A 25,327-nucleotide genomic window follows, 5' to 3' on the forward strand; every position below is an offset into this window, starting at 1 on the left:
TATTGTCACTCCAGTTACAAAATGGCAGTCGGTAAACAAGAAGAAAAAAAAAAAGCAAGTTCTGTTTGGAAAGCAAAAGATGACAAGAAAAACAAACAAAAAGATTTTTTCTTTTTTTTTTTTTAAGGCTGCTGTTGAGTTGAAGCCACAATCTGGATGTCACCGCCTTGGACTGCAAACAAATACAACACTTTGCCTTTTGCCATTAAACTTTCTTTTTTTTTTCTTCTTTTAAATGTACTCTCATGAGAATATAGCAACATATGTAAAAAGCAAAGTGTTTTTTTTTAATATTCATTTTTATTTATGAACAGATAAATAACTAAATAAATAAATGACGAAAAGTGAAAATAAAAACGGATTTATTTCCATTTAATTTATTTTTATGGATATAATTTTCGAATTATATATATTTTTATATATTCATTTTTATTTTCAATTTTAGTCATTTATTATTTTTGAATTTTGGCAGTTTTTGGTCGTCCATACATGCCACCGACCAAAAGAATCTCCCAAATGATCGCGAGAACCTCAAATTTGAAACTCCAAACATGAAGCGGAAGCCAAACTCCAACAAGAACCAGAATCCTGAAAGCCAAACCCAAAACCTTTTTATTTTTTTTTAACCATTTTATCCGTACTGTATATTAATTACTACATTCTCATGAGAACACGCTCGTTCAATATTTCAGCAATTTTTGCACAGATCAAACTTTTTTCTTTTCTTTTCTAGATTTCATCACTATCAGTACAACTATCACATTCTTACAACACAATTGTTAAAAAAAAAAAAAAAATGTTTCAACTGATGCTCATAAATGCTCAATAGAGTCTGAGAGGACAAATTGGGCCCTTTTGTTATGGAAAAAAGAAATTGTTCAATTCATCTGTTGGCAAAGAATACATTCACCTGCGTTTGCGGCTGTGTGTGTATTGCGTGTGTATTGTGTGTGTATTGTGTGTGCGGGCCTGCGAAGGTTTGTCACTTCCTTTTCTAGCACAGTACTTTGGTCTTAAGGATGATTGGCTGCTTGAAAAATGTGACCGACGCCTTCTTGTGCAAATTTTGTCATTTGGCAAATCGTCCATGTTGAAACCAGGAAGTGCGCGTATTTAAAAAAATAAAATAAAATTGTTGGCACGACGGCACCACAGTGGAACCAGATTTGAAAAAAAATAAATAAATAAAAAAAAGTTCCAAATGGGACGCTGCTGCGATGAGACACAGTGGAGCTACGGTATTTTTTTTTTTCCCCGAAGAGTTCTAAGCTCTTTAAAAGTTTTTTTTTTTTTTTTTTTTCAACAGTGCAGTTTTTCCCTTTTTTTTCTTGTGGGATTTAAAGACATTCATTTGTATTATTATTATTTAAAAAAAAAAAAAAAAACTTAGCTAACTCATTGAGGGGACAAAAGTCTGAAACATTTCAAAACCATCTTTTGCAAAATATATATAGTACGTTCTCCAACCAGCTTTTTACGGCAGCAAACCCCCATAAAGTCCTCCGGGTAGCAAGGGGGCGCTCTTGTGTCCCATGCCGTCAAGTCACATTCAAATAAATGTCAGAAGATAAGAAGAAGAATCCATATGATTAATAATGATAATATAATAATGTCATTTTTTTTAAAATCTTTTAATTCTGTATATAAAACCGTTTGGCAAAGGAGAAGTCCAAGAGTATTTGGCACGTTATTACGGCACTCGCCGTCATCCTTTTCGCACCGCGTATTGCCGGTTCCACGGCTTTGAGGCGGTTTGCGTTTCCACTTGAAAAGAGTGCTCAGTGGTCGTAAAATGAAAAAAACGTGAAAAAACAAAAAAAAATGAGATCCACATCCAAGAGGAGACTGAGGGTCACAACGGGAACCTGGAGACGGTGGAGTTGACTAGTGGCAGGCGTGGCAATTGGCTACGCTAATGTTAGCATGTGTTTGAGGTGCTTGCTTTCCCACTGCGAATAGTACTGAGGTACTCAGGTAGTATTTATCCAAGAGGAGACTGAGGGCAGGCCGGACTCTGTGGAATCCAGTAACAGTCTCCGATACCAAGAACAGATCTGCCGTATCTGACCACGGAAAGGAGTCTCAATGTAATCAAAGGTTTACGTGAACCGGGGCAGCTGCAGCGAACTGGAGACTGCGGACTTTCATAACTGATAGCATTCAAGTGTTTTGCTGTTTCTCGTCACAATAAAAAATGTCCTCCACCAAAAAAAGCGACCAGCTGTCTTTGTTGTATGTGAATCCCATGTCAGTGGAAATAAACGAAAATTGTATCCACAAGGAGATTAAGGAGAGCAGCAGCAAAAAGGGACACCGGGCTGGCAACAGGCTACGCTAACGCTAACGCAATAAGTCATGTCGGCGGTGATGATGAATCTGCCCAAGCAAAGAGCGACCGGTTCAGTTTACGTAAAACTTGGCACTGGAAATTTAAAACTAATTTGATCCAAGAGGAGACTACAGAAAACTGGACTCTTGTGTTTTTTTTTTAATCCTCCATTCGCGATGATTCAGCTTGACCCAAGAGACACTCGTGGTAGTTTACGCGGAGACACGAGAAATAGTACCCGCTTTTGTTTTCCCAGTGGAAACGCATCACTAGCAAGTTGCGAGCGGGTTGCAAAAGCAAAAGCGGAAACTAACGTCGTCCGAGTACAAAATATGAATTTCGTCCAGTCGCTTAAAATGTCTCTCAAAAACTCAGCCCCGTCCTCGTCTCTTGTTGGTTTCTGAGAAGGACGACAAACGATCCTTAAAAAAGAAGATTTCAGGACGGCTAACTTCTCTTTTATCAGTGAAAACGTACAAACAGCTACATAAGTTTGCGCTCGTAGTTCCATTAGATTAGACACAAAAAAAAAAAAAAAAAACGAATCTAAGTTAGGATTTCATCCTTGTTTTTGTTTTTGATTGTTGGCTTCCTGGTTAATGCGAGTTTTGTATTTACAGGTCTTCCACAGTGTTGTTGACGCTCGCGCTCACGCCTTCTGCTGGGCCGAGACCCCCTTCCAATAGTCCAAAATGTCGTGCAGGTCCTCGTCCTTGGCGAACTGCACTTTGCGGCGCAGGGCGTGGCCGGCCGCCACGTAGCCTTCGTCCTCCAGAGACGCCTGCCGGTGCCTCTTCCGGTGCAGCTTGAAGCGCTCCCACAGGCCCAGAGTGGGGGTGCACAGGAGCCCTTCCTCTTCTTCCTCCTCCTCATCCTCTTCGGGGCTGGAGCAGTAGCTGAGGTTGTGGTACTGGGGGGACAGGGCATAGTGGGGGGCCAGTTGGGAGTATGCCAGCTCCCTCTGCTTGGCATGCCGGCTGAGGGTGAGCGGGTCTAGGACCGGGGGCTTGCGTCCACCGGGGTGGTAGTGGAGCTCCTGCATGATCTGCGGGTGGTGCTGCAGTTCCTGGGAGCCCGGGTACGAGTGGCGGTGCTCGTGGTACTGCCGGATCCTCTGCGCCTCGGCTCGCAGGATGGCCGCCGCCGGGTTGACCGTGCGGACCGGTTCGTCGCCGCCGCGGTCGCCGGGTGAGCTCCTCTCGATGTAGCGAGTCTCCGAGGCGTGGTAGGCCCCGTCTGAGTGGAAGGAACGGGGACTCCTGGTTGAACCAGGGGACGAGGAGGTGCTGGGCCTCTTTGAGGTCGCGGGAGCTTCCATGCTATGGTGCCGCTGCAAGGAATGGTGGTAGCCTCGTCCCCCTCGTCCCCCTTTGTAGACCGGGGAGAGGAACTCGCCCCCTCGGTCTCCCGCCTGCTCAGAGAGGAGCACCAGCTGCGGCTCGGCGGTGGATACGGCCCCCCCACCGGCTGACGTCGGGGACTTGATGCCCTGCTGGAAGGAAGTCGACTCGGACTTGAGGGCGTCGATGCAGTTGTTGATGATCTGGTTGACCTTGTCCACTTCCTTGGCGATGGTGGAGATCTCGGCCACGGATCCCTGGGGGTTAGCCTGAGGCGACATCTCTCGCTCCCTCTCCACACCGGACCCTCGCACCTCCATGTAGTTGAGCTTGGCGGGCTTGTGCGCCGGTGTCTCGACCACCTCCTGCAGCTGGTAGGGATCGATCTCGGTGCCCTGAGGCAGGTAGGGCATCCTGGACAGACTGTCCCCACTGGGGGGTAGCTTCTGAGAAACGGGACCACCGCCGCCCTCGATATCCCCTTCGTCCCCATACTTGAGCTCGATCAGGGTCCTCTGGATCCGGCTCATCTTGCGCTCTTTCTCCTCTGTGATCCTCTTCCGTCTCAGGCAGTGGACGACCAGGCCCAGGAAGAGCAGCATTCCGAACAGGCAGCCCAGGATGGTCATGATGTAGTGGGTGGCCGACGACTGATTGGCGACGCGTTCCGTTCTGGCCCCGCGGCCCGTGGAGATGGTCAGGCAGGTGTGGTTGAAGCGCAGGGAGTTGCGGATGGAGGCCACGCAGTACGTATAGTCCGTGTTTGCTTTCAGGTTGGTCAGCTCGACGTCCTGCGTCTGGTACTTGAGGTTCTGGATGTCGGTGAAGAAGCTGTTGTTGTACAGCATCAGGATGTACATCTTTCGGTACGGGTGCGGGATCTCCACCGTGATCACGGCGCTGGAGTGCAGCACCTGCTTCAGCGTCATGACGGGATTGATCTCGGTGAAGATCGTGTGGTAGACCACCTCGTCGGGCGGCGTCCCTGACGCGCAGTCGTCCAGTCCGCACGGGGAGAAGTCCGGCGACAGCGTGGTGGCATCCAGCAGGCCGTTGAAGTAGAAGGCGGTGGAGTTGCTGCCGTCCTCGGTGCACACCAGGCTCAGCACGTGCAGGGCGTTGCGCTGGGACGGCGCCCGGGGGTTGGGGCTCAGCAGATTGTAGCCGGAGAAGCCGTGAGGGGAGTCGCAGGCCATGCGCTCGCTGGTCCGGTTGGGGAAGGCGGCGAGCCAGCGCAGGTATGGCAGAAGTTCGCAGGAGCAGTTGAAGGGGTTTGTGTACAGCTCGCACGTGGTCAGCTTGGAGAGTCCTGAGAACAAACTACCATCCAGCACCTGGATCCTGAGGAAGACACAAGAATAGAGATCTTTTGTTATCGTTTGTCAGCAGCTGGTTGATTCAAATAAACCATCTTTTCTCATTGTGGGCATTCCCACATATGTTATTGTGATTTTTATTCTCCACACTTTTTTGCCGCGTAACAACTCCCACATAATACTTCCAATTTACACTGTCCAAATTTCAACTACAACTTTTCATAATTTATCTCTCAATTTACTTCATAAGCATTCCAAATGCATTCAAGTCTTAGCATTCAGCTATTAGCATTCAGCATTCCCATGCAATTTCTCCAGAAATTGCACTTAGTCTAGTTATACTTATTATAGCATTTTATTCTCACTTTTTTGCCATTAAACAACTCCCACATAATACTTCCAATTTACACCGTTCAAATTGCTTATATGATTATATCATTTGATTCCACATTACTTTCAGTACTCGCACAATTTAACGTTAAAATATCAACTTTTCCCAATAGTTTCTAACCTTTATTATATTATTATTATTATTGTGAGAATAGCATTTTCACATCATTTATCTACTTCCTTCATCAGCATTTAGCTTAACATTCACATATTAGCATTCAGCTTTCAGCATTCCCACACAATTTATGCAGAAATTGCACTTAGTCTATAGTTTATATTAAGTTTGCTTTTGCACAAACAAAATCTGCGGCTTCATTTATGTCAGGATTATTGCACAATCATGAAAACACTGCCTACCCTTGGCCTATCCTGTTCATGATCACAGACTAAGCATCGTGATTTCCCCGCGGGCTGATCCGACCAATGGCGGGGCTCCGTTTTCTTCTTTCAAAGTTACCTGTTCATGGATAGGTCGATGTTCTCGATGTTGGGACACTCCCAGAAGGTGTTGGGTGTGACGGTTTCGATGAGGTTGGCCTGCAGGTACAGGTACTGCAGCTTTCCCAGGCCTCGCAGCAATCCCTCTGTCAGGTTCCTCAGTTTGTTGAAGCCCATCTGGAGCACCTTGGAAAGGGGGGAGGTAGCGAGGATGATGGAATAGAGAGAGGGGGCGAAAAAGACAAGTGGGATTTAGTGGTAATCTCCGGCCGAGCTACTGCCGGGAGCGATGCTGATCAGAGCTCAAGTCTTTGCATCCTCTCCAGCTTGCTCGTCACCTCTATTAGCTGATATTCCACAAATGTGCAGGCCATCGATCCACGAACGCCGCCTCACCTGCAGGTTGAACTGCGCCGAGAAGGCGCCGTCCTCCACGTAGCTGATGTCGTTCTTGGTGAGGTTCAGGTAGGTGAGGTTGCCGAAGCGGCTGAGCGACGAGTAGTGCACCGAGCGGATCTTGTTCTCGTTCAGCCTCAGGTCCACGATGGTGCTGCGGTCGGGTACGCAAAGGGGTCAAAGGTCGGGTCGACGTTCTCGTCCCGGCCGGGTCTTCTTACCTGTTGATGTGTGCCGGGATGGCCTCGTAGGGCGGCTGGTTCATGCTGCAGATGGCCAACCACACGAAGCCCTTCTCGCCCTCAATCAGCCAGCAGTCGGCCGTCGCCGCCGGCAACCGCGCCACCGACAGCAGCAGGGCGAGCAGGCCCAGGAAGGAGCCGACGGCGGGCAAGAACCCCCCGTTGGCGTTCGGTCTCGGCCGCGGGGCCCGATGAGGAGACGTCGTCGCCGTATCCATCGGAGAAAAGTCGTCCGGGAATGCGCGGTGGTAGGAATCGAGGGAGCAGAAAGGAACAAGAACGGAGGTTTCGACTACTTCCAGGTTGCGGATTGGAGGCGGAAAATCGGTCCCGATCGGTCGGTCCTCATGTCCTTAGCGGCCGTCTGCCTCTCGGATTGGACGAGTGCCGATTCTCGTGCTTCCTCATCCTCTAGACGTCGTCGCCGGATGTATTCCTGGAGGAAAAGACAACACGAAGGTAAGAGCTTCCTAAGAGTTCTTCATCCAATATTATGGGATGGGCACATTGAAAGAAGGTCATGACGACAACTCGTGTTGGCAATGGAGTCCCTGATTTTATCCGAATCAAATTATCAAGGATGAGGATGACCTCTTGTGAACTGTGATCGATGTCAGCACGTCTACAACACTCGATTTGTTGTCCTCTTTGGGCCGTTGCAGAGAAGAAACACATCTCGGGTTCATTATAGCGCTGTCACTATCGAATATCTCTAGAATCGATTAATCTATCAATTAGTCAATCGATTAATCGACTAATCTGGTTCATTTTAATTTTGCATTAAAGTGCCGGTCCGCTCTTTGCACGAATCCGTAGCAGGTACCTGAAAAATTGACTCAAGTACGGTAATCAAGTATTGAATCAAAGCATTTTGGAAATTAAAAAGAAAAAAAAAAAACCCTGAAAACTAGCTCAAACTATCTGAAATTTAAAAACAAAAAAAATCAAAATGAAATGAAAATAACTAAAATTGTAAACTAACCCTCATGGCCACAACCCATTCCCAGATTTCAAACATTCACTAGGCCACGCCCCTTAAAGGCTACATTGTGTTGTGACTTGAGAACAGTCATTAGACTTCATTAAGTTGCATTCTCTTTTCTTGTTTTGATACACTATATTATACTATACTTTTTATACATCTTATAATTCATTTTTTTGTGACTTTTCATTTTAGTGCAATTGTAATTGACAGTTAAAAGGCCTTTTGAATGTTCGTTTTTGTAAAAAAAAAAAAAAAAAGAATGCAATTCTGCAGTGAGGTCTGCACGCAGACGCGGGTCGATTAGTGGAGCAAAGCAAACATGGTGAAGCAGCATTTAGCCGTTATGCTACATTTTTCATATTTTGGCATTTTTAAAAACAAACTTCACCGTGCAGTCTTTGAATTCATTCCTTTGCGTTTCAAAATGTGTACTTGAGCACAGACTGTGCGTACTTTTGCCAAATTTTTGCATCCGAGCGTCACCTCCCACCATCCGTCCGTCCGTCCGTCCCTTTTTGTGCGACGCGTACATCATCCGCCAGCTGGCACGTGCAAAAAATGTGCACTGCGGGGGGGGAGATGATGATGAGCTTCACTGCTTACGTAAGTCCGCTTTAGTATTCCGAGGAGAAAGGGAACAAAGAGGTGACGGACGGACGGACGGACGGACGGAGCGTGCCAGGAATGTGAATGGGAATCCCCCCCCCCCATCCAACGAAAGCGCTGACATTGACGGTGAATCTGCAGAAGAAGAGGAAGAAGACGTCGCGCATGCAGCATTTCCCGCCTCTTCCGATCATGTGACCTCCATTTGGTGCATCGCCCGTCAATCAATCGTTTACGTTCATCAATTGAACGTATTAACACACTGTTGTTTGGTAACAACAAAGAGTTTTGGAGCAATGTTGAGCGGACCGAATGAACCGACCGGTGCGCTCTGACATCATCACTGACGACGATGAACCACAGGCGACCAATCAGCAGTTAATGACAATAATACAGACGGCCGACGACGAGCGTGGCAGGAGACCAATCGACGGAGATGCAGCCGCCGTCGGCCATCTTGCGTCAAACGTGCTTGCGAACAAACTCGACTTCATGGAGGCCAATTTGTTGACGGAGGCGTATCGATTTCCATCAAACACACGCAAAAGGTCTTTGAGTCGGGTTCGTGCGTGCGTGCGGCGCACGGAGACGTGCTGACGGATGGAAAGGTTCATCGTTCCTGACAGGTGCTACGCTAAGTCACCACTCAGGTGAGCGCGTGCCACGAGAGACGAGCGCTCGATTTTGCCCGTTACGAGGATGACGAAGGGGGTCGGCCATCGTCATGGGAACTCGTTCAGCCTGTCGACGTGACCAGACAGCGTGCGTGCGTGCGTGCGTGTTTGTGCGCGTCAATCATTCAAGCAGCAATAACAGAATTATAGTCATTTATGTCTTGTTGGCTGGGGGACATGAGACTGGGTGTTAACTGGAGTGCAAATCGTGATTAGAGCTGAAAAGAAAACAAATGGTGAGCGACACTGAAAATACTTGTTGTCCATTTCAAAGTCGGCTGCTTTCTTTGTTTGTCTGTCAACAAGTTCATCCTGTCAATTAATTATGACGGATGCTCGGTCAGGCAGTTAGTCATTTGATTGGACCGTTTTTTGTTTTTTTTTAATTTAGTCAAATTGTTCCACTCAGCTGCGATTGGCTGGCAACCAGTCCAGGGTGTGCCCCGACTACTGCCCAAAGACAGCTGGGATAGGCTCCAGCACCCCAGAGACCAATGTGAGGAATAAGCCATCAAGAAAATGGATGGATGGTTCACTCAGTTGATAAGTTCAATTAGTTGCTCGTTGTTAATTCAGTCTGTTAAGTTGGTTGGTCAGTTATTTAGTTGGGCACTTACATAAGTTGGTCAGTAGTTGGCTTAGTATGTCTGAGTTTGCCTCTGCCAAACAGTTAGTTGGTTAGTTAGTTAGTTAGCTAGTTAGTTAGTTAGTTAGTTAGTTAGTTAGTTAGTTAGTTAGCAGTTAGTCAGTTACTTACTACGTCTGAGTTAGGGTCTGTCAGAAAGTTAGTTAGTTAGTTAGTTAGTTAGTTAGTTAGTTAGTTAGTGTATCATCCTGTTATTTTGATGATTAGGAAGTTGGTCCATCGGTTAGTTAGTTGTGTAGTCAGTCAGTTGGACAGTTTACTACTACTTGAGTTTTGTTATTTAGTTGGGCACTTACATAGTTGGCTAGCAGTTGGTCAGTTACTTAGTACATCTGAGTTTGGGTCTGTTAGTTAGTTAGTTAGTTAGTTAGTTAGTTAGTTAGTTAGTTAGTTAGTTAGTCAGTTAGTTAGTTAGTTAGTTAGTTAGTTAGTGTATCATCCTGTTATTTTGATGAGTAAGCAGTTGGTGTGTCGGTTAGTTTTTGTGTAGTCAGTCGGTTGGACAGTTTACTACTACTTTAGGTCTGATAGGTTGGTCATGGTTAGTTAGTCGGATGGTCAGGCCAATGATTGGTTTGTTACTTGGTCAGTCTGTTAGTCGGTCAATCAGTCAGCCAGTTAGTAGGTTGGTCAGTTGATTCACCAGCAAGTTGTTTGTCGTTTATTTAGTAGGTCTTTAATTGGTCATTAGGTCAGTAATGTGTTTGGTCAACTTATCAGTCAGCTAGTTAGTTGGTCAGTCAGTTGCTTAATCAGTCATCCAATTAACTTATTAGTCAGCTAGTTAGTAAGTCAGTTTGATCAGTTGCTGGTGGATCATCAGTCATTTAGTTGGTTGGTTGGTTGATCAGTCAATTAGTTGGTCATCTTGTTAGGTTGGTAGTTCCAATACTTGTGTTATTTGATAATGATTTATGGTGAGTGTGCAATGGTATGAAAAGCGCACGTACGACAACAGAAACTGTCCGTGTTGACAAATCTGCTACCACAACAGCACAGTTCGATGCCTCAACTTCATCGCGTGGCGAGCTTCGTTTTTTTTACTCTTGATTCCCTGACAAGTCAGTTTCAACAGGATTAAGTCTGTTACTCACGAGTCGAGTCGGAGCTCATGCACCAGGGGAGATCAAACATGATTTTAGGTGAGCAAAATCGCACAGATTTACACCACACGCTTGCGCCGTTTAGCATAATCCGCAGACGCATCTGTCTGGTGTGCGCGCGTTTGAAATCGTCTCGCGCACTTTCACGTGTCAACAAGTCATCGCGGATGCTTCCCGACAACAACACATTAGCACGGGATGCTAATTTTTTTTTGTGCTAATCTTCCCGGGGGGAGGCTAATCTCTGCTGCCCAGAACCATCGGTCCACTTTCAAGTCTTCAACTCAAACCATTAGTGTGTGTTTGTTTGCTGTATTTTCATCCCGTTTGTTTGAAGGACTCGCAGTGCAAACGCTCGCGCGCTCGCTCGCTCGCACGCACGCGCTGGCAACGATCTCCATCTGTTGAGTCGGGTCCGTCTGCTCGCTGCTGGCACTTACGCCGCATATGAAACTTTGTGATTCATTTTGTTTGTCCTCTACGAGATTTCTTTTCCTTTTTTCTTTTTTTTTGTGTGTGTGCGCGTGTGTAACCGCTGCCAACGGCAAGCTGGTCGGTTTGTTTCGGTCACCAGGCACAAATTGCGGCAAGTTCAGGATTCCGTGCACTTTTTTTGTGGGTTTGGTTGGTTGGTAAAAGGTAGTTGGGTGGTTGGTGAGTCAGTCGGTCGATCGGCTTGTTGAGTTGAGTTGGTCTCTCAGCCAGTTAGTTGCCTGGTTGCTCAATTAGTCACTTAGGTTACTTGTCAGTTTGTTGGTTAATCGGTCAGTCATTCAGTTTGTCGGTTACTTAATTGGTTATTCAGTCAGCTGGACCGTGATTTGGTTGTTGGTCTGGTCAGTTAGGTCTGCGATCCAACTGGCTGGTTGGTCAGTCGTTTATGCAGTTGGTCTGTCAGTTAGTCAACCTCTCAGTTAAGCTAGTTGATTATCCGTCAGTTACTTAGTTGGTCGTTTGGTCTCTCAATCAACCAGTTGGTTAGTCACGTCTGTCAGTTGTCTTTGTGATCAGTTGTTTGCTCAGTCAAATTGGTTGGTTAGTCAAGTTAGTTATTTGGTCAGTTTGAGTGTTGGTTTGTTGGTGACCAATTATTCAGTCGGCAAATCGTTCCCTCAGTCCATCAATCGATTAGTTAGTCAGATAGTTGATTAGTCAGATCATCAGCTGGTCTGTCAGCTTGTCGATGTGTTGGCTGGTCAGGCGATTATGCAGCCGATCAATCAAGTCGGTCGTTTATTTGGTTAGTTAGTAGTCGGTGGGTCAGTCACACTTGATTTATTTTGAAGGGAAAATGGACGAATGGATTCATTTAGTTGATTTGTCAGTCATTTATTTGGTGTGTCACTCACTTAGTTGGCTAGCTAGTTGGTTAGAAGCAGTTTGGCCTTTTGGTCTATCAGTTAGTTAGTTAGTTAGTTAGTTAGTTAGTTAGTGAAAATTTTTTGTCCACAATGAATTTGATAACTTGATTATTTTTCATGTACAATTAATATCTTCAAAAAGTAATTTTTCTACTTGCTGTCGACTGGTGATGACATCATCACCTGTGCTGAGGAAGTAGGTCACGGCCAATCATGGCTCACCTGCTTTTTTGGGTTTGGTCAGTAAACTGAGCCACGATTGGTCGTTAGCACAGCTGATGTCATCATCAGTCGACAGCAAGTAGAAAAACGACTTTTTAAAGGTACTAATAATTGTACATGAAACATAATGAAGTTACCACATGAATTTAGACAAAATATGAACTTTTTATTGCTGAAAATGTCTCAATGAGTCACGAATCCCTTTCATAATAATTGTATCCTATTATTGATGGTGATCACTTGGTATAAAACGAACAGAAACAAAACCCTGTCAAAAAAAGCCTCACATCTGTCAGAAAATCTGATTGTCGTCTCAAGGGTGAGAATACTCGAGTAGAAACACACACGCACACACACACACACACACACAGCGCCCCACTATCAGCCCTTTCTATCTCAACATACAAATTGAATCAGTGGTCAAGACAGGGCGAGAGGACGAGGAGGACGAATAAAAATCACCTCATTATTCACACCCGCGCGCACACGCACGCACACACGCAGGACAACAGACGAGTCATTCGATGCGTAAATGCTCGCAGGTGTGGTCGACGATGATGATGACGATGATGATGACGATGATGATGACGATGATGATGCAGAGCAAACCAAGAGTGATGAATGTCAAAGTGACAACAGGGCGCACGATCGTGGTCATCGATAAACTCGGACGATTACGTCCAGATTGGCTGTCCCGTTATCCAATTTTCCCTTTTGAACTTGAATGCAACACAAGCGTCGGGTTGGCGATGAATTAAAACGTAAAACATTTTGTGGAACGCATTTATCAAGGCTGTCGTCGCCGCAAAGGTCATTTGAGAGATGAATACGTTTAAAAAGTAATTAAAATACTGCGGAGAACAACTACAAATTAAAAGGGAATTATTTAAAAAATGGAGTAATAAATGCTAGAATGTAAACCTTAACTTTTTGACTGCCAGCCATTTTCGGAAAAGGTAACCACATACTGCCAGCTGATTTACAGAATTTTACCGATCTTTCAAGCTCCACAGAAAATGTTGTGTTAGGACTATGGAAACGCGGATACTACCAAATGAAAGATTGAAGTCTCATCTGTCATCTAAAAAAAAAAAAAAGTTTGTTTCTACCTTATTCTGATCTTCAGTAATCAACAATAGAAAACAGCTTCTTTCCCCCAAATCCTCTATTTTCTTCCAAAATACGGAGAAATCAAGCTTTTTGTGAAACGATGTTATTTCATGCACTCTAGTGAATTTGGCACTTTTTTTTTTGCATGAGTGATTCTACAAACACCTAATCTTCTATAAAACACTACCCCAACAATAAAAAATGTTTTTTGATTGCAAAATAACAGTTTATTTACATGCAACAGTAGCAATCCGAACAAACAATTTGGAAAACTCTTTGCAAACTATTTACACGTGCGCAACAGTTTTTGTCAGTCTGCTTCTGCATGGACTGATTTGCGTAGAGGTTGGTATGATGAACGATGTGCTGGAGAAGTTCATCCGTGATGAAGAGCTCCAGGATGTCAGCTGGCAGGTGGGAATTCAGCTCTGCTGCAGCATCCCTTGGTCCTGGTTTTGCAGCAAAGGGGAAGATGGTCGGCTGCCAGCCGAATTCATCAACTTCAAGCCAGCCAGAATCTTTGGGATCTGCAAATATACATTTCAATATCATATATTATTTTAGAGCACTGTGATACAATGTGTGTGTGTGTGTGCATGTTTACCTTTTTTTCTTGGATGTATTGGTTGATGCACATTCTGTAAATTATAGAAGACGTTTACCATCAAATATTTTATTAGTGCTGTGGAGAATCTTTTCTTTTTACTTTTGTTCTGCTCAATGTGAGAAGGGTCACTTTGGGTAGGAGCTGAAAGAAACATATGCAATTACAATACTATCGAAAGACTTTCCTTTTATTGTTGCGGTGTATTGAAAACGTTTTTTTTTTACCTTTCTTTGTCGTAGAACCAGCGGTCGGACGTTGCTGTGAGCACGATCTATAAAATATACATTCACGTTTGTATAGGTAATAGATGTTTTAGTGTATATCAGCACATTTACACACGCTGCTAGCAGATCGCCCGAGAAAGTTAGGAAAGTAATCTTACTAGCAATCTCTTAGCATGTTAGCGCTTACCTTCACGTTCTTTGGAAGACTGTCTTGCATCGGACCCATAGTAGTCGTCATCGTCCGATGAAACGTCATCTGTGCAGACGTGCTCGGTTGTGCACCACTTTTCTCCGGTGTTAGCATCGCTAGCCGGTGGCGTCACCGCTTCAACTATGACTTAACCCCGTCATCACTGTGCTCTTGAGCACTGGTCGATGCTTTTGAGCTTTGAAAATAAGGATCAAGCGTGAGCTGCTTGCCATCTGTAGCCTTTTTTGACTCCCTTAGCCAAGTTAGCCATTCTCTCCCCCTCAACACTCGAGCTCAGCCTCTCTTCTTCTACTGTTGTCTCCTACCCGATCTTGTCCAAAAGACTCATCACAGCCATCTAGTGGCCAGGAATACCCATTATAGTAACCCGATCGGCTTGATACTTGGAGCATAGCTACCCAAGGCTTTCCTCCACCCGTTTCCATAAAAAAACATAGTAGACGTCAATTAACGTCTATGGCGGCCAATCCTAGGATTATACTGAACGTCTTTAAACGTTTATGGCGGTCAAAGAGTTAAGGATCACTTTTTTAATTGAAAGAAAATGTGAAAAAGATACCAGAAAAAAATGTAAATATATATATATATAGATATATTAGTAAAATATATGTATTTATAAAAATAAAATAAATGCTATCAAAGGTAATAAAACAATGTTTTAAAATATTTTTTTAAATGACACATAAATATAATTAAATTAAAAATTTAAATTTAAAATAATAATAATAATAATTAATAATTCATTAATAATTAAAAACATAATAATTTAAAATTAATAACCAAGATACATATACATATATTTGTACATTAAAATTAAATGGTTAATTATTGAATGTAAAAACTAACAAAATTGTAACTAAAATGAATGGAAAACTTTGTAAATTAAATAACAAAATAAGGAAACTATATAAAAATAAAGTAAAAATAATTTATAAACCACTACATTATATAAATTACAAATACAGTCTTATAAATAAAAAATGAATTAAAAATTAATAAAGGAGAATAAATAATTTTATTAAAACTCAAAATCTATCAACAAATAATTTACTATTTTTTTATTGTATATATATATATATATATATATATATATATATATATATATATATATATTAGTTTTTTTTTATTTACTATAATTTACTAGTGCCAATAAAGATAAAACAATGGAATCAAAATAATTCAATCTAAAATCTAACAAGCCGCAAACTATATCAAAATGAAAAAAAAAAGGCAAGAAAAAAAAAGCCAATTAAAAACAAACAAGAAGAAGCACAAATTTATGAGAACCTTAAAAAAAAAGTCAAACCAGATAAATAGATAAATTAAATAACTTAGCAACTTCTCGTTCTGCCACATCAGGAAGGAAAAAATAAAATGAAAAAGAGCAGGACAACGGTTCAAATGATTTTGGAATCATACTTAGGTAACAAAACGAATTCCTTAATTAATAGGATAGCTGACAGCAGCTCAATTATGTGTCTCACGCAAGCACACACACACGCCCCTCTGCTGCTGGCAATCAGCTGAGCGTGAGTCACTGAGTGAGCTCCTGCAGCTTCCTGTTAGGGCGGGACTTGCCGTCTGCACTATGATGCCTGTGCGCACGTGTCTATGCGTGTATGTGTGAAGTTTGGGAGGCCAGTCGGAAGGTTTTGGTCGGATGAGGGTCTGCCGCCCCAACGGATGGCGTCTGCGCTCCCGGCGAGAGTGCAGCGAGCCGGTCGTGGCGGCCTGACTCTGGCTGAATGTCAGTTAGGTAACACTCGCCGCGTGCGAGTGCGAGTGGTCACAACATGGCAGGCAAACGTGTATGAATGTAGCAAAAGGTCAACTGCTGGTCGCGTGAAACCGCGATCAGAAACCGACCTCCATGACGCAGCTTCGGTCAACCGAAAGCGCAATCGGGTCGGACGATGCGCGCCCATTCGTTGGAAGCAAATGCAGCGATGTCAGGTGAGTTAGTTGAATCGGGTGACTGACTTCAAGTTACATAGTGTGGACTCAAATGATTTAGTTGAATCGGACGACTTACACTAGTTAGCAGACTCACCAAAAACAGAGTTCAGATGATTCAGTTCTTTGACTCAGGTGAGTGGACTCACAAAAAAAAAAAAAAAAAAACTATAACAAAATAAGAAAACTATCTAAAAAATAAAGTAAAAATAATTTATAAACCACTACATTATACAAATTACAAATACAGTCTTATAAATAAAAAATGAATTAAAAATTAATAAAGGAGAATAGATAATTTTATTAAAACTCCAAAATCTATCAACAAATAATTTACTATTTTTTTATTGTTTCTCTCTCTCTCTCTCTCTCTCTCTCTCTGCCAATCAAGATAAAACAATGGAATCAAAATAATTCAATCTAGAATCTAAAAAGACACAAGCTATATCAAAATGAAAAAAAAAATGCAAGAAAAAAAAAGCCAATTAAAAACAAACAAGAAGAAGCACAAATATATGAGAACCTTAAAAAAAATGTGTCGAGTCAAACCAGATAAATATATAAATGAAGAGTTCAGATGATTCAGTTCTTTGACTCAGGTGAGTGGACTCACAAAAAAAAAAAAAAAAGAGACTCGGGGTACGATTGAGTCAAATGTCCAGAAGCTCAACTTTCAAATGATGTATAACATGTCCAGGCAAGTACCAAGCTGGCGACGTGCAGATCCCGTCTTTTTCCCCAGACTGACCCCGGGCCCACCAGTGGGCCCTCGGAACGTTAACGTTCATTGACAGGAGGTAGTCGGCACACCGAGTGAGTGGCCTCATTGGAAACACAGCGGACTCAGCTGACTGAGTTGAATCCGAGTCAAATCGCGGAGAATCAGAAACATTGCGGACTCGGATCCTTTAGTTGTCAACAGAATCAGCAAGAATGGTGACTCGCGAGAGTTAGCAGACTCAGCAGAGATACTACAGACTGAGATGACTTATAAGTCAGTAGGCTAATGTAGCCCCAAACCGATTCAGGAGATACGATTCACTGACTCAAGTCAGGCGACTCAACAGAAACAGATCATTCACGGTAATCGGGTGATTGACTGAAGGTAGCAGAATTCGCCAGAGACGCGGCAGACTGGGACGATTTGGTCAACTGAATCATGTCAGTGGATTCAAGCAAGCACCGTTGACTTAGATGATTTGGTTCTCTGACTTGCCTCGAGTCAAATGACTCATCAGAAACACCGCAGACTCAAATGATTTAGTCGAAACGGGTTATTGACTTGAGTTAGTCCCCGCTTTCAGTCCCATCATGTGACTGACTCGAAATGGGTGACTCACCCGAATTACCGTAGAGTCAGTCGATTCAGTTCTTTGAGAGGGGTTAGCAAGAACGGCGAGTTAGTGGGCTCATTGGAAACGCGGCGGACGAAAGGTGATAGAGTCGAATCGGATGACCGAGTGGAGTTAGCTGTCCATCAGAAACATTGCAGACTCAAATAACCAACGGTACTCTGGACGTCGATGAGATATTTTTTCTGACTTGAGTTAACCGACTCACCGGAAACAACATAGAATCAAATGCTTTTTTTAATTTTTATTATTATTATTTTTTAATCAGCTCACTGACTTAAGTTCGCCACCTCAATGGAAACTCAGCTGACTCCATTCAATCGAGTGACTGACTCATAGAAAACGTTGGATACTGATCTGAATTGGTCCACTGACCCGAGTCAGCAAAGTCAACGGAAACTAGGGGTGTGAATTGCCTCGTACCTGACGATTCGATTCGTATCACGATTCACAGGTCACGATTCGATTCGATACCGATTAATCCCGATACGAATTTATAAGTCGATTGTTGCGATTTTTTTTCATTCAAATTTAGAAAATACTAATCAGTAAGCTTGTAGAGTGTAAGATTTATATGAAAATGTATGATTTATTTATCTGAAATTTCAGTCTTATAGAGGTTGTAATCTGTTTCATGTTTGAACAGCATTAAAATAAAATATTAAGGCTTAATGTTCCGTTCATATAACATTCTTCCATGCTCAAGGTGTGAATCCTAACCCGAAGTCAGACGTTTTGTTGAATATTTTTCCATTAAAAATTGAAGTTTAAAAATCGATTCACACAAAAAAAAAAAAAGGCAATGATGATAAGACGTTGAATCGGTAAGACTACCGAATGAACAATTCTGAGCTCTTTAAAAAAAAAAAAAAAAAAAAACGATTTTTTTTTTTATTGAATCGATTCGATAATCGCGCGATGTAGTATCGCAATATATCGCCGAATCGATTTTTTTTTAACACCCCTAACGGAAACACTCGAGACGATTCAGTTGAATCGGGCGACTGACTCAAGTGAGCACACATAACAGATAAAACAAATAATAATTAAAAAAAAAAGCAGATTTGGTTGACTGGCAAGAGTCGCTCAGAAAAGCACTTTTCATTGGACGGATTTAAGCAAAGAGTTCCATCCAGTTTTTGGTGATGTCACCATGCATGCGCTCTTCAGGGCCACCTTTGGGCGTCCGAGGCGGGTGCCCGTCAAAAAAGTATTTTTAGCATTCCGTTACAGGCGCTTTGAGCACTTCCTTCATTTCTTATTTACGAGTCCGAAAAGGTACAAGACAAACTCAAATCTCAAAAAGATGTGGACCGTCTCAAGATGGAGCGCCGTTCAAATGAGATGACGCGGACTGCCGGTGCACCACACACACCCGTTCATATGCTCGCATTTGAGAAATTGTATGTTTGTTTTTTTTAATATTTAAAAAATGTCAAAAATAAATATTACAAAAATAAAGTGGCATTTATTTTCGTCTGAGTCTTATTTTTTACTTAAGATAAAATATGTAATCTTTGAAAAATGTTATAAAAATAATGTTAGTTTGATTTTTCCCGATAGAAAGTCAAAATGCTACAAGAATAAAGTTGCAGGTTTTGCTGAGATAGAAGTTAGAATCTTCAAAAATATTAAAATGTCGGTTTATCACAATATTTTTTTTTGTTTTAATACAGTCAGAATCTTACAAGAGTAACATTTTATATGGAGTTGCAATTTTATACATAAAACTTTTTTGCCATAAAAAGTCAAACACATGCAAGCATTCACTCATATTTATTTATAATTATTTTTATTTATTATAAAAAAATATATTTATTTATTTATACTTATTTATATTTATTTTTCAGAAAAAAAGTGAGAATGAAGTGGGTTGTTTCAAGGAATGACATTAAGTCAATTTTATGATCTTTGATCTTTTTTTTTTTTTTTGTTGAAAATTCTTCCAAAAAGTGTTCGGTATCAATCAACATTCTTTCTAAGGTAAAATTATTATTTTGATTATATTATTCAGCAACAAAATATTAAATATCTGGTACTTTAGTAAATGTGTAGGATGTTAAGGTTAAATAAATAAACGATAAACTTCTTTCTGTGTGAATTCGGTGTCCCAACACTGGCAAGCTATTTTTAGAATACATCCATGGGCAATTCATGGTGTCCTTGGGGCTAAATAGTACCCGCTGGAACCAGTTAATGATTTATTTATTTATTTATTTTTAGGCCAGTGTGGATTAATCAGCAAAGTAAAAAAAAGGCATTGTGTGCTCGCCGAGAAATAAAAAAAAATTAATAATAATAAAAATAAAAAAAGGCAACGAGCCCCCACTTAACCTGTCTCATTTACTCAACTCTGCAAGCAGCCAATCATATTGCGCCCTGCTTAGACACTGGACAACCTCGTGTTCTTCACACTGGGTATATTAAATGTGATCATACAATATTTCATTCAACAAGAAAAAAAAAAAAAAAAAAAAGGCCTTCACAGCTAGACAGCCATTTGCACTCTCATTGTGCTGGATTTCCACAAAAACACACAACAACGCTAACACGCAAAAGAGGTACGAGCGTGAATCAGTGACCTTCGCACTCTTACATTTTTTAAAACATAGCCATGAATAATAGATCGGCTTGGAATGGAGCGCCCGGGGATGAAATATGTATTAAAATAATGTCCAATAAAAGAGGTTCAAGGGAGTGTGTTTATGAGCATGTGAGTGAATTGAATTACGGTGCATTATCGCACTGCCGATGGCGTGATGCAGTTTGGCTAGCACAAAATGATGTGACATCACGGGAAAAAAAACAAAAAAACAAAATCCATCCAATCGATTTTATGAAAAAAATACTAAAAAAAAAAATTCAACTACATGCATTGACTGTGTTTTAAGTTGCAATATCGTCATTCATCACTAGATGGCAGACATGGCTAAATTGCATTGACAGCACTTGTGCTCTTAAAACTGCTGGCTCAAAAACGGCCCAGTTTGGGTCAAAAATTGGACTAACCCGCTAACCTGGGTCAATTTGACCCAACCTTCAAGAAACCCTTTTTTTGTTTCAAGGATTATTGATTTATTGATTAGAGATGGGGTTGGGATTCAATCAGTTTTCTTCTCCCCTGTCAGGATGGGGGGGGTGCATGGCTGTGAATGTTGGACACAGGTGCAGAGACCAGACTGTGTGAGAAACGTGAGGACTTTTTTTGTTGATAAACAAGACACGAGAGGATGGGACGAGAGAGGACTGGGGACCATGATGGGACAGGACTTGGGCAGAGTCTGGGGACACTTGCCAGAGCGTGGAGAGACTTGGCTTGACATGGGGGGACTTGGGCTTGACAAGGGGAGAATTGGGCTTGACATGGGGAGACTTGGGCTTGACATGGGTAGATTTGGCTTGACATGGGGAGACTTGGCTTGACATGGGGAGACTTGGGCTTGACAAGGGGAGACTTGGGCTTGACATGGGTAGATTTGGCTTGACATGGGGAGACTTGGCTTGACATGGGGAGACTTGGGCTTGACAAGGGGAGACTTGGGCTTGACATGGGAAAGACTTGGCTTGACATGGGGAGACTTGGGCTTGACATGCGGAGACTTGGGCTTCACATGGGGAGACTTGGCTTGACATGGGGAGACTTGGGCTTGACAAGGGGAGACTTGGGCTTGACATGGGAAAGACTTGGCTTGACATGGGGAGACTTGGGCTTGACATGCGGAGACTTGGGCTTCACATGGGGAGACTTGGCTTGACATGGGGAGACTTGGGCTTGACAAGGGGAGACTTGGGCTTGACATGGGTAGATTTGGCTTGACAAGGGGAGACTTGGCTTGACAAGGGGAGACTTGGGCTTGACATGGGGAGACTTGGGCTTGACATGCGGAGACTTGGGCTTCACATGGGGAGACTTGGCTTGACATGGGGAGACTTGGGCTTGACATGGGTAGATTTGGCTTGACATGGGGAGACTTGGGCTTGACATGGGAAAGACTGGGCTTGACATGGGAAAGACTTGGCTTGACATGGGGAGACTTGGGCTTGACATGGGTAGATTTGGCTTGACATGGGGAGACTTGGGCTTGACATGGGAAAGACTGGGCTTGACATGGGAAAGACTTGGCTTGACATGGGGAGACTTGGGCTTGACATGCGGAGACTTGGGCTTCACATGGGGAGACTTGGCTTGACAAGGGAAGACTTGGCTTGACATGGGAAGACTTGGCTTGACATGGGGAGACTTGGGCGACAAGAACAGAACTGACGACAAGACAAGACCAAATGGGACACACCAGACCGGACCACGAGGCAACCTAATAGGGACAATACTCCCACATGGAGGGAACACACAACACTGACTAAATGCACCACACTAACGAGACGCTAACACGACACACCTGGGGAACACAGGAAGCAGAGGACACTAATTGGCAACATGCACTGGGAAGGGAAAACACGCAGGTGGGCAAGGTTAATGATAACGAGACAAACCGGACAAAAGACAACAGAAACACCCAAAAACTAAACAAAACCCCAACCCCACCAAACGTTTTTGCCTGACATAAATGAAATGTATGGAGAGCGGCGTCACTTCACTTATGCTACCTTACTTGGCTGGTGGTTTTGAAAAAAATTCGAACGGAAGGCCGGGCCAGCGTCGCGTGGCGTCCTTGGCAGAGGTAACAAAGCAATGAAAGCATGTCTGCTCTCTCCGCAGTTCAAATAAATTTCCACATTTTTGTGTACGGCGGCGAAGCGAGATGTTTAATTTGGAGAAGAGAGCACACAGATGGCCCGTTGAAAAACCAATTTGGTGGCCGCCAAATGCCACCAGATGCTTTGGCATTCCGCAAACGCCTCAAGCGCAAGTTGGGCTCCAAACTTAGTCAAGTGACTTCACCAACAGACTATCCATACTGACGCGGATTACAAAGTAAGAGGATGTGCTTCTCAAACTGGCATGTCGTGCGTCATGACGCTTTTTTTTGTCCTTTTTTTTTCTACACATAAATCAAATGTTTCACGAGCGTACCACCCTCAACATCATTTTGTAACTAACACTTTTAAAATGAAAAAATCCCATTCTTTTCCCACCGCAAAGTGATAGCGGTAAATTGAAGCAATAATAATATTAACATTAATTATTTTTTTTATTTTTTTTTTATTCAGCATTTTCACAAATGTTCAAATTTGGGCGCATTTTTAAAATGTTCAATTTGGGCGTTATTTTTAACAAAAAAAGAAAAATGTAGCAATCAGAAAAATATTGTTTGTTAGATTTTTTTTTTCATTTTCTCTGTACAAGCTCATCTGCCCCCAAACATACACAAAAAATACATTTTAAAAAATTATAATTTAAAAAAAAAACAACACATACATTTTCACAAAATTTACATTTTTAATTTTAGGATTTTGAATTAAAAAAAAAAAAAACATTAAAAAATGAAAAATGCAAATAAATAAATAAATAAATGCAATTCTACCAAAGACTGAAGGGGGGAAAAAATGTCACCACAAAATGGAATATGGAATTTCCTTGATACATTTTTTTTAAAACAAATACTGGCACAAAATCACAACAAAATCACAACATTAAAGTGTTACATGTTACACTTTTAATTAACAAAGTAAATAAATAATGCTATTTTTCCTCTAATTTTAATTTTTTTTTAATTACGTGAAAAAATGTTGCATTTTTTTTTTTTTTTTACCAACAAAATGAAAATGCTAAGTAAGAATTTTTTTTTCCCTTTTTGCCTGCATGGAAAATGTTATTTTTCAAAAGTGGCAGTATTTACATCTTTTTTTTATTCAAAAAGATTTTGGCTGGTGTGGAATGAGATGTCAAAAAAGTGGTGGTAAAGCTAGTAGTCGGAGTAATAGTTGAAGTACTGCAGAAGTAGTTATGTTGATAAGGACACGAAGGAAGTTCCAGAAGTGTCAAAAAAAAAAAAAAAGGCGTGATGTTTGCCTTCTAAAAGCTGCAAAAACATCTCATCATGTCTCCCAGTTTTTAATAGGCTGACTTTCACTTTCAAACCAACTTTCTTCATTTGACATTTATTTCAGGCTCCTTCATCCCGCCGTCTGGCTCTGACGGAGGCCTCCGTCTTCTCAACTCCTCCGCATCAGATAGCGAGCGATCAAAAACAAAAACCACTTCTCGGCTGCGTACCACATTCATTAAGTTCTGGGCGGCGGAAAGACAGCGGGGGGGTTGCGGTACTCGCTGGTGCTTCTTGGAAAGAAAGAAGACTCACAAAGTCGACTTTTGATGCGTCACCTCTCGTCCATCCGTCAGCGAAGCAATGGCCAACGCCGGAGATGAAGCGAATGCGCCGCACAGTGCTCCTTTAATGGCATCCGGGTGGATAAATGGCAGCCGGTCGGCGGCGGAGGCAGAACGCGCTGCTCCTCACAACCTTCGGGGCCAAACACTGCCGACTTTCTCGCCTCATATTTAATCTCCGATTTTATTGAGATGGAAAAAAAAAAAAAAAAAAAAAAAAGCTTGGTGGGCTGGAGTCACCAGCACACTGAAGGACACTTATATTGTTTTTTTTTTTTTTTTTTTTTTTTTTTTTTTTTTACATGTGTACTCATGTAAGCAACGTCGAACTTGTACATGTTTTCGTCGACATCAACGGCAATTTTTAGAGTCTAGCATGCAGACTGGAGAGTGAAAAAAAATGATTTTGCAATGATTCACCCGCTCTGGCCCGGCTTGTCTTTCAGACCAACGCCGCCGGCCGGCATGCGCTGCGTCGACTCGCTTTAGAGGATCACATGACTCACAGCGCAGGTGGGGAAAGGCCAAACGTGCCTGGTGGCTGAAACGTTAACATTGTTATCTGTTATTTATGTATTCAACGTGCGATCAAATCATTGTGCAGCAATTAGCATTAGAATGCAGCCAAGTTTCATCATTATTCACAAATCTGTTGAAAACAGTGGGGAAGAGTTTTTTTGCGACATGGCCCTGGTTGATCTCTTATACTCTGCTGCCACCTGCTGTCCATTTTTGTAATAACTACCATTGATTCAAGCATTCTCGTCAGTTCAGAGGCTGCATCAAAGCCTTCTGCATGCTCTAGCATAAAAAAAACAAAAAACATCTAAATACGTCTTTGGGAGCAACAAATTGGTGTCACTATATTAAATCCAACCACCACCAAAGGAATAAAATCACAGACATACAACTCATTTCGAATGTTTTGGAAAATGTCAACATAATTTCTACATATTATTTTTTAAATTATTTTTATTTTTTTTATAAATTCAAAAGTGTTGGGACTTCCCAGTGTTTGCAGTGAATAAATAATTAAATGAATAAATAAATAAATAGTTTTCTACCATAAATAAAGTTTTCGAAAATTTCAACATAAATTCTATTTTTTTTTTCCTTTAATAGAAATTAAAAAGTGTTGGGACTTCCCATTGTTTGCAGTGAATGAATGAATGAATGAATGAATGAATGAATAAATAAATAAATAAATAAATAAATAGTTTTCTGAAGTTTTCTACTGCAAATAAAGTTTTTCAAAATTTATTTGTCAACATGCCAAATATCGGCACCGATAATCGGCCCCCGCCGATCCCTAGAATAAGAATCCGAGTGACATATGTGGGATGCTTTCAGCATTCCCACAATAAATATAATAGTCTTTAACAACAACGCTGAACGATATTTAGAATTTAATATGTACTAGTGGATGATTTTTGTAATGATTGAAGTTAAAAAATGGGAAAAAATAATGGCAACTTTGTATTCATATATCTGCCTCAATTTGAGCCAAGAAAAACCCGCAAGGCGTAACATGAC

At 42.1% G+C, this 25,327-nt stretch overlaps 1 protein-coding gene across 1 annotated transcript in view; it reads right to left on the reverse strand.

Annotated features, from left to right (window-relative positions):
* Positions 1 to 1,752: 1,752 nt before the first annotated feature.
* LOC144020789 (protein ELFN1-like) overlaps positions 1,753 to 25,327 on the reverse strand; it is a 78,490-nt gene continuing 54,915 nt past the window's right edge. The window contains exons 5-8 of the mRNA XM_077524585.1: positions 6,431 to 6,887; positions 6,210 to 6,363; positions 5,833 to 5,999; positions 1,753 to 5,010 (exon numbers count right to left, since the gene is read on the reverse strand). Of these exons, the coding sequence (XP_077380711.1) occupies positions 2,979 to 5,010; positions 5,833 to 5,999; positions 6,210 to 6,363; positions 6,431 to 6,669 (2,592 nt within the window). The 5' untranslated portion in view covers positions 6,670 to 6,887 and the 3' untranslated portion in view covers positions 1,753 to 2,978. The remainder of the gene's footprint in view (positions 5,011 to 5,832; positions 6,000 to 6,209; positions 6,364 to 6,430; positions 6,888 to 25,327) is intronic.

The sequence above is a fragment of the Festucalex cinctus genome, chromosome 6, assembly GCF_051991245.1.
Source record: "Festucalex cinctus isolate MCC-2025b chromosome 6, RoL_Fcin_1.0, whole genome shotgun sequence".
Lineage (NCBI taxonomy): Eukaryota > Metazoa > Chordata > Actinopteri > Syngnathiformes > Syngnathidae > Festucalex > Festucalex cinctus.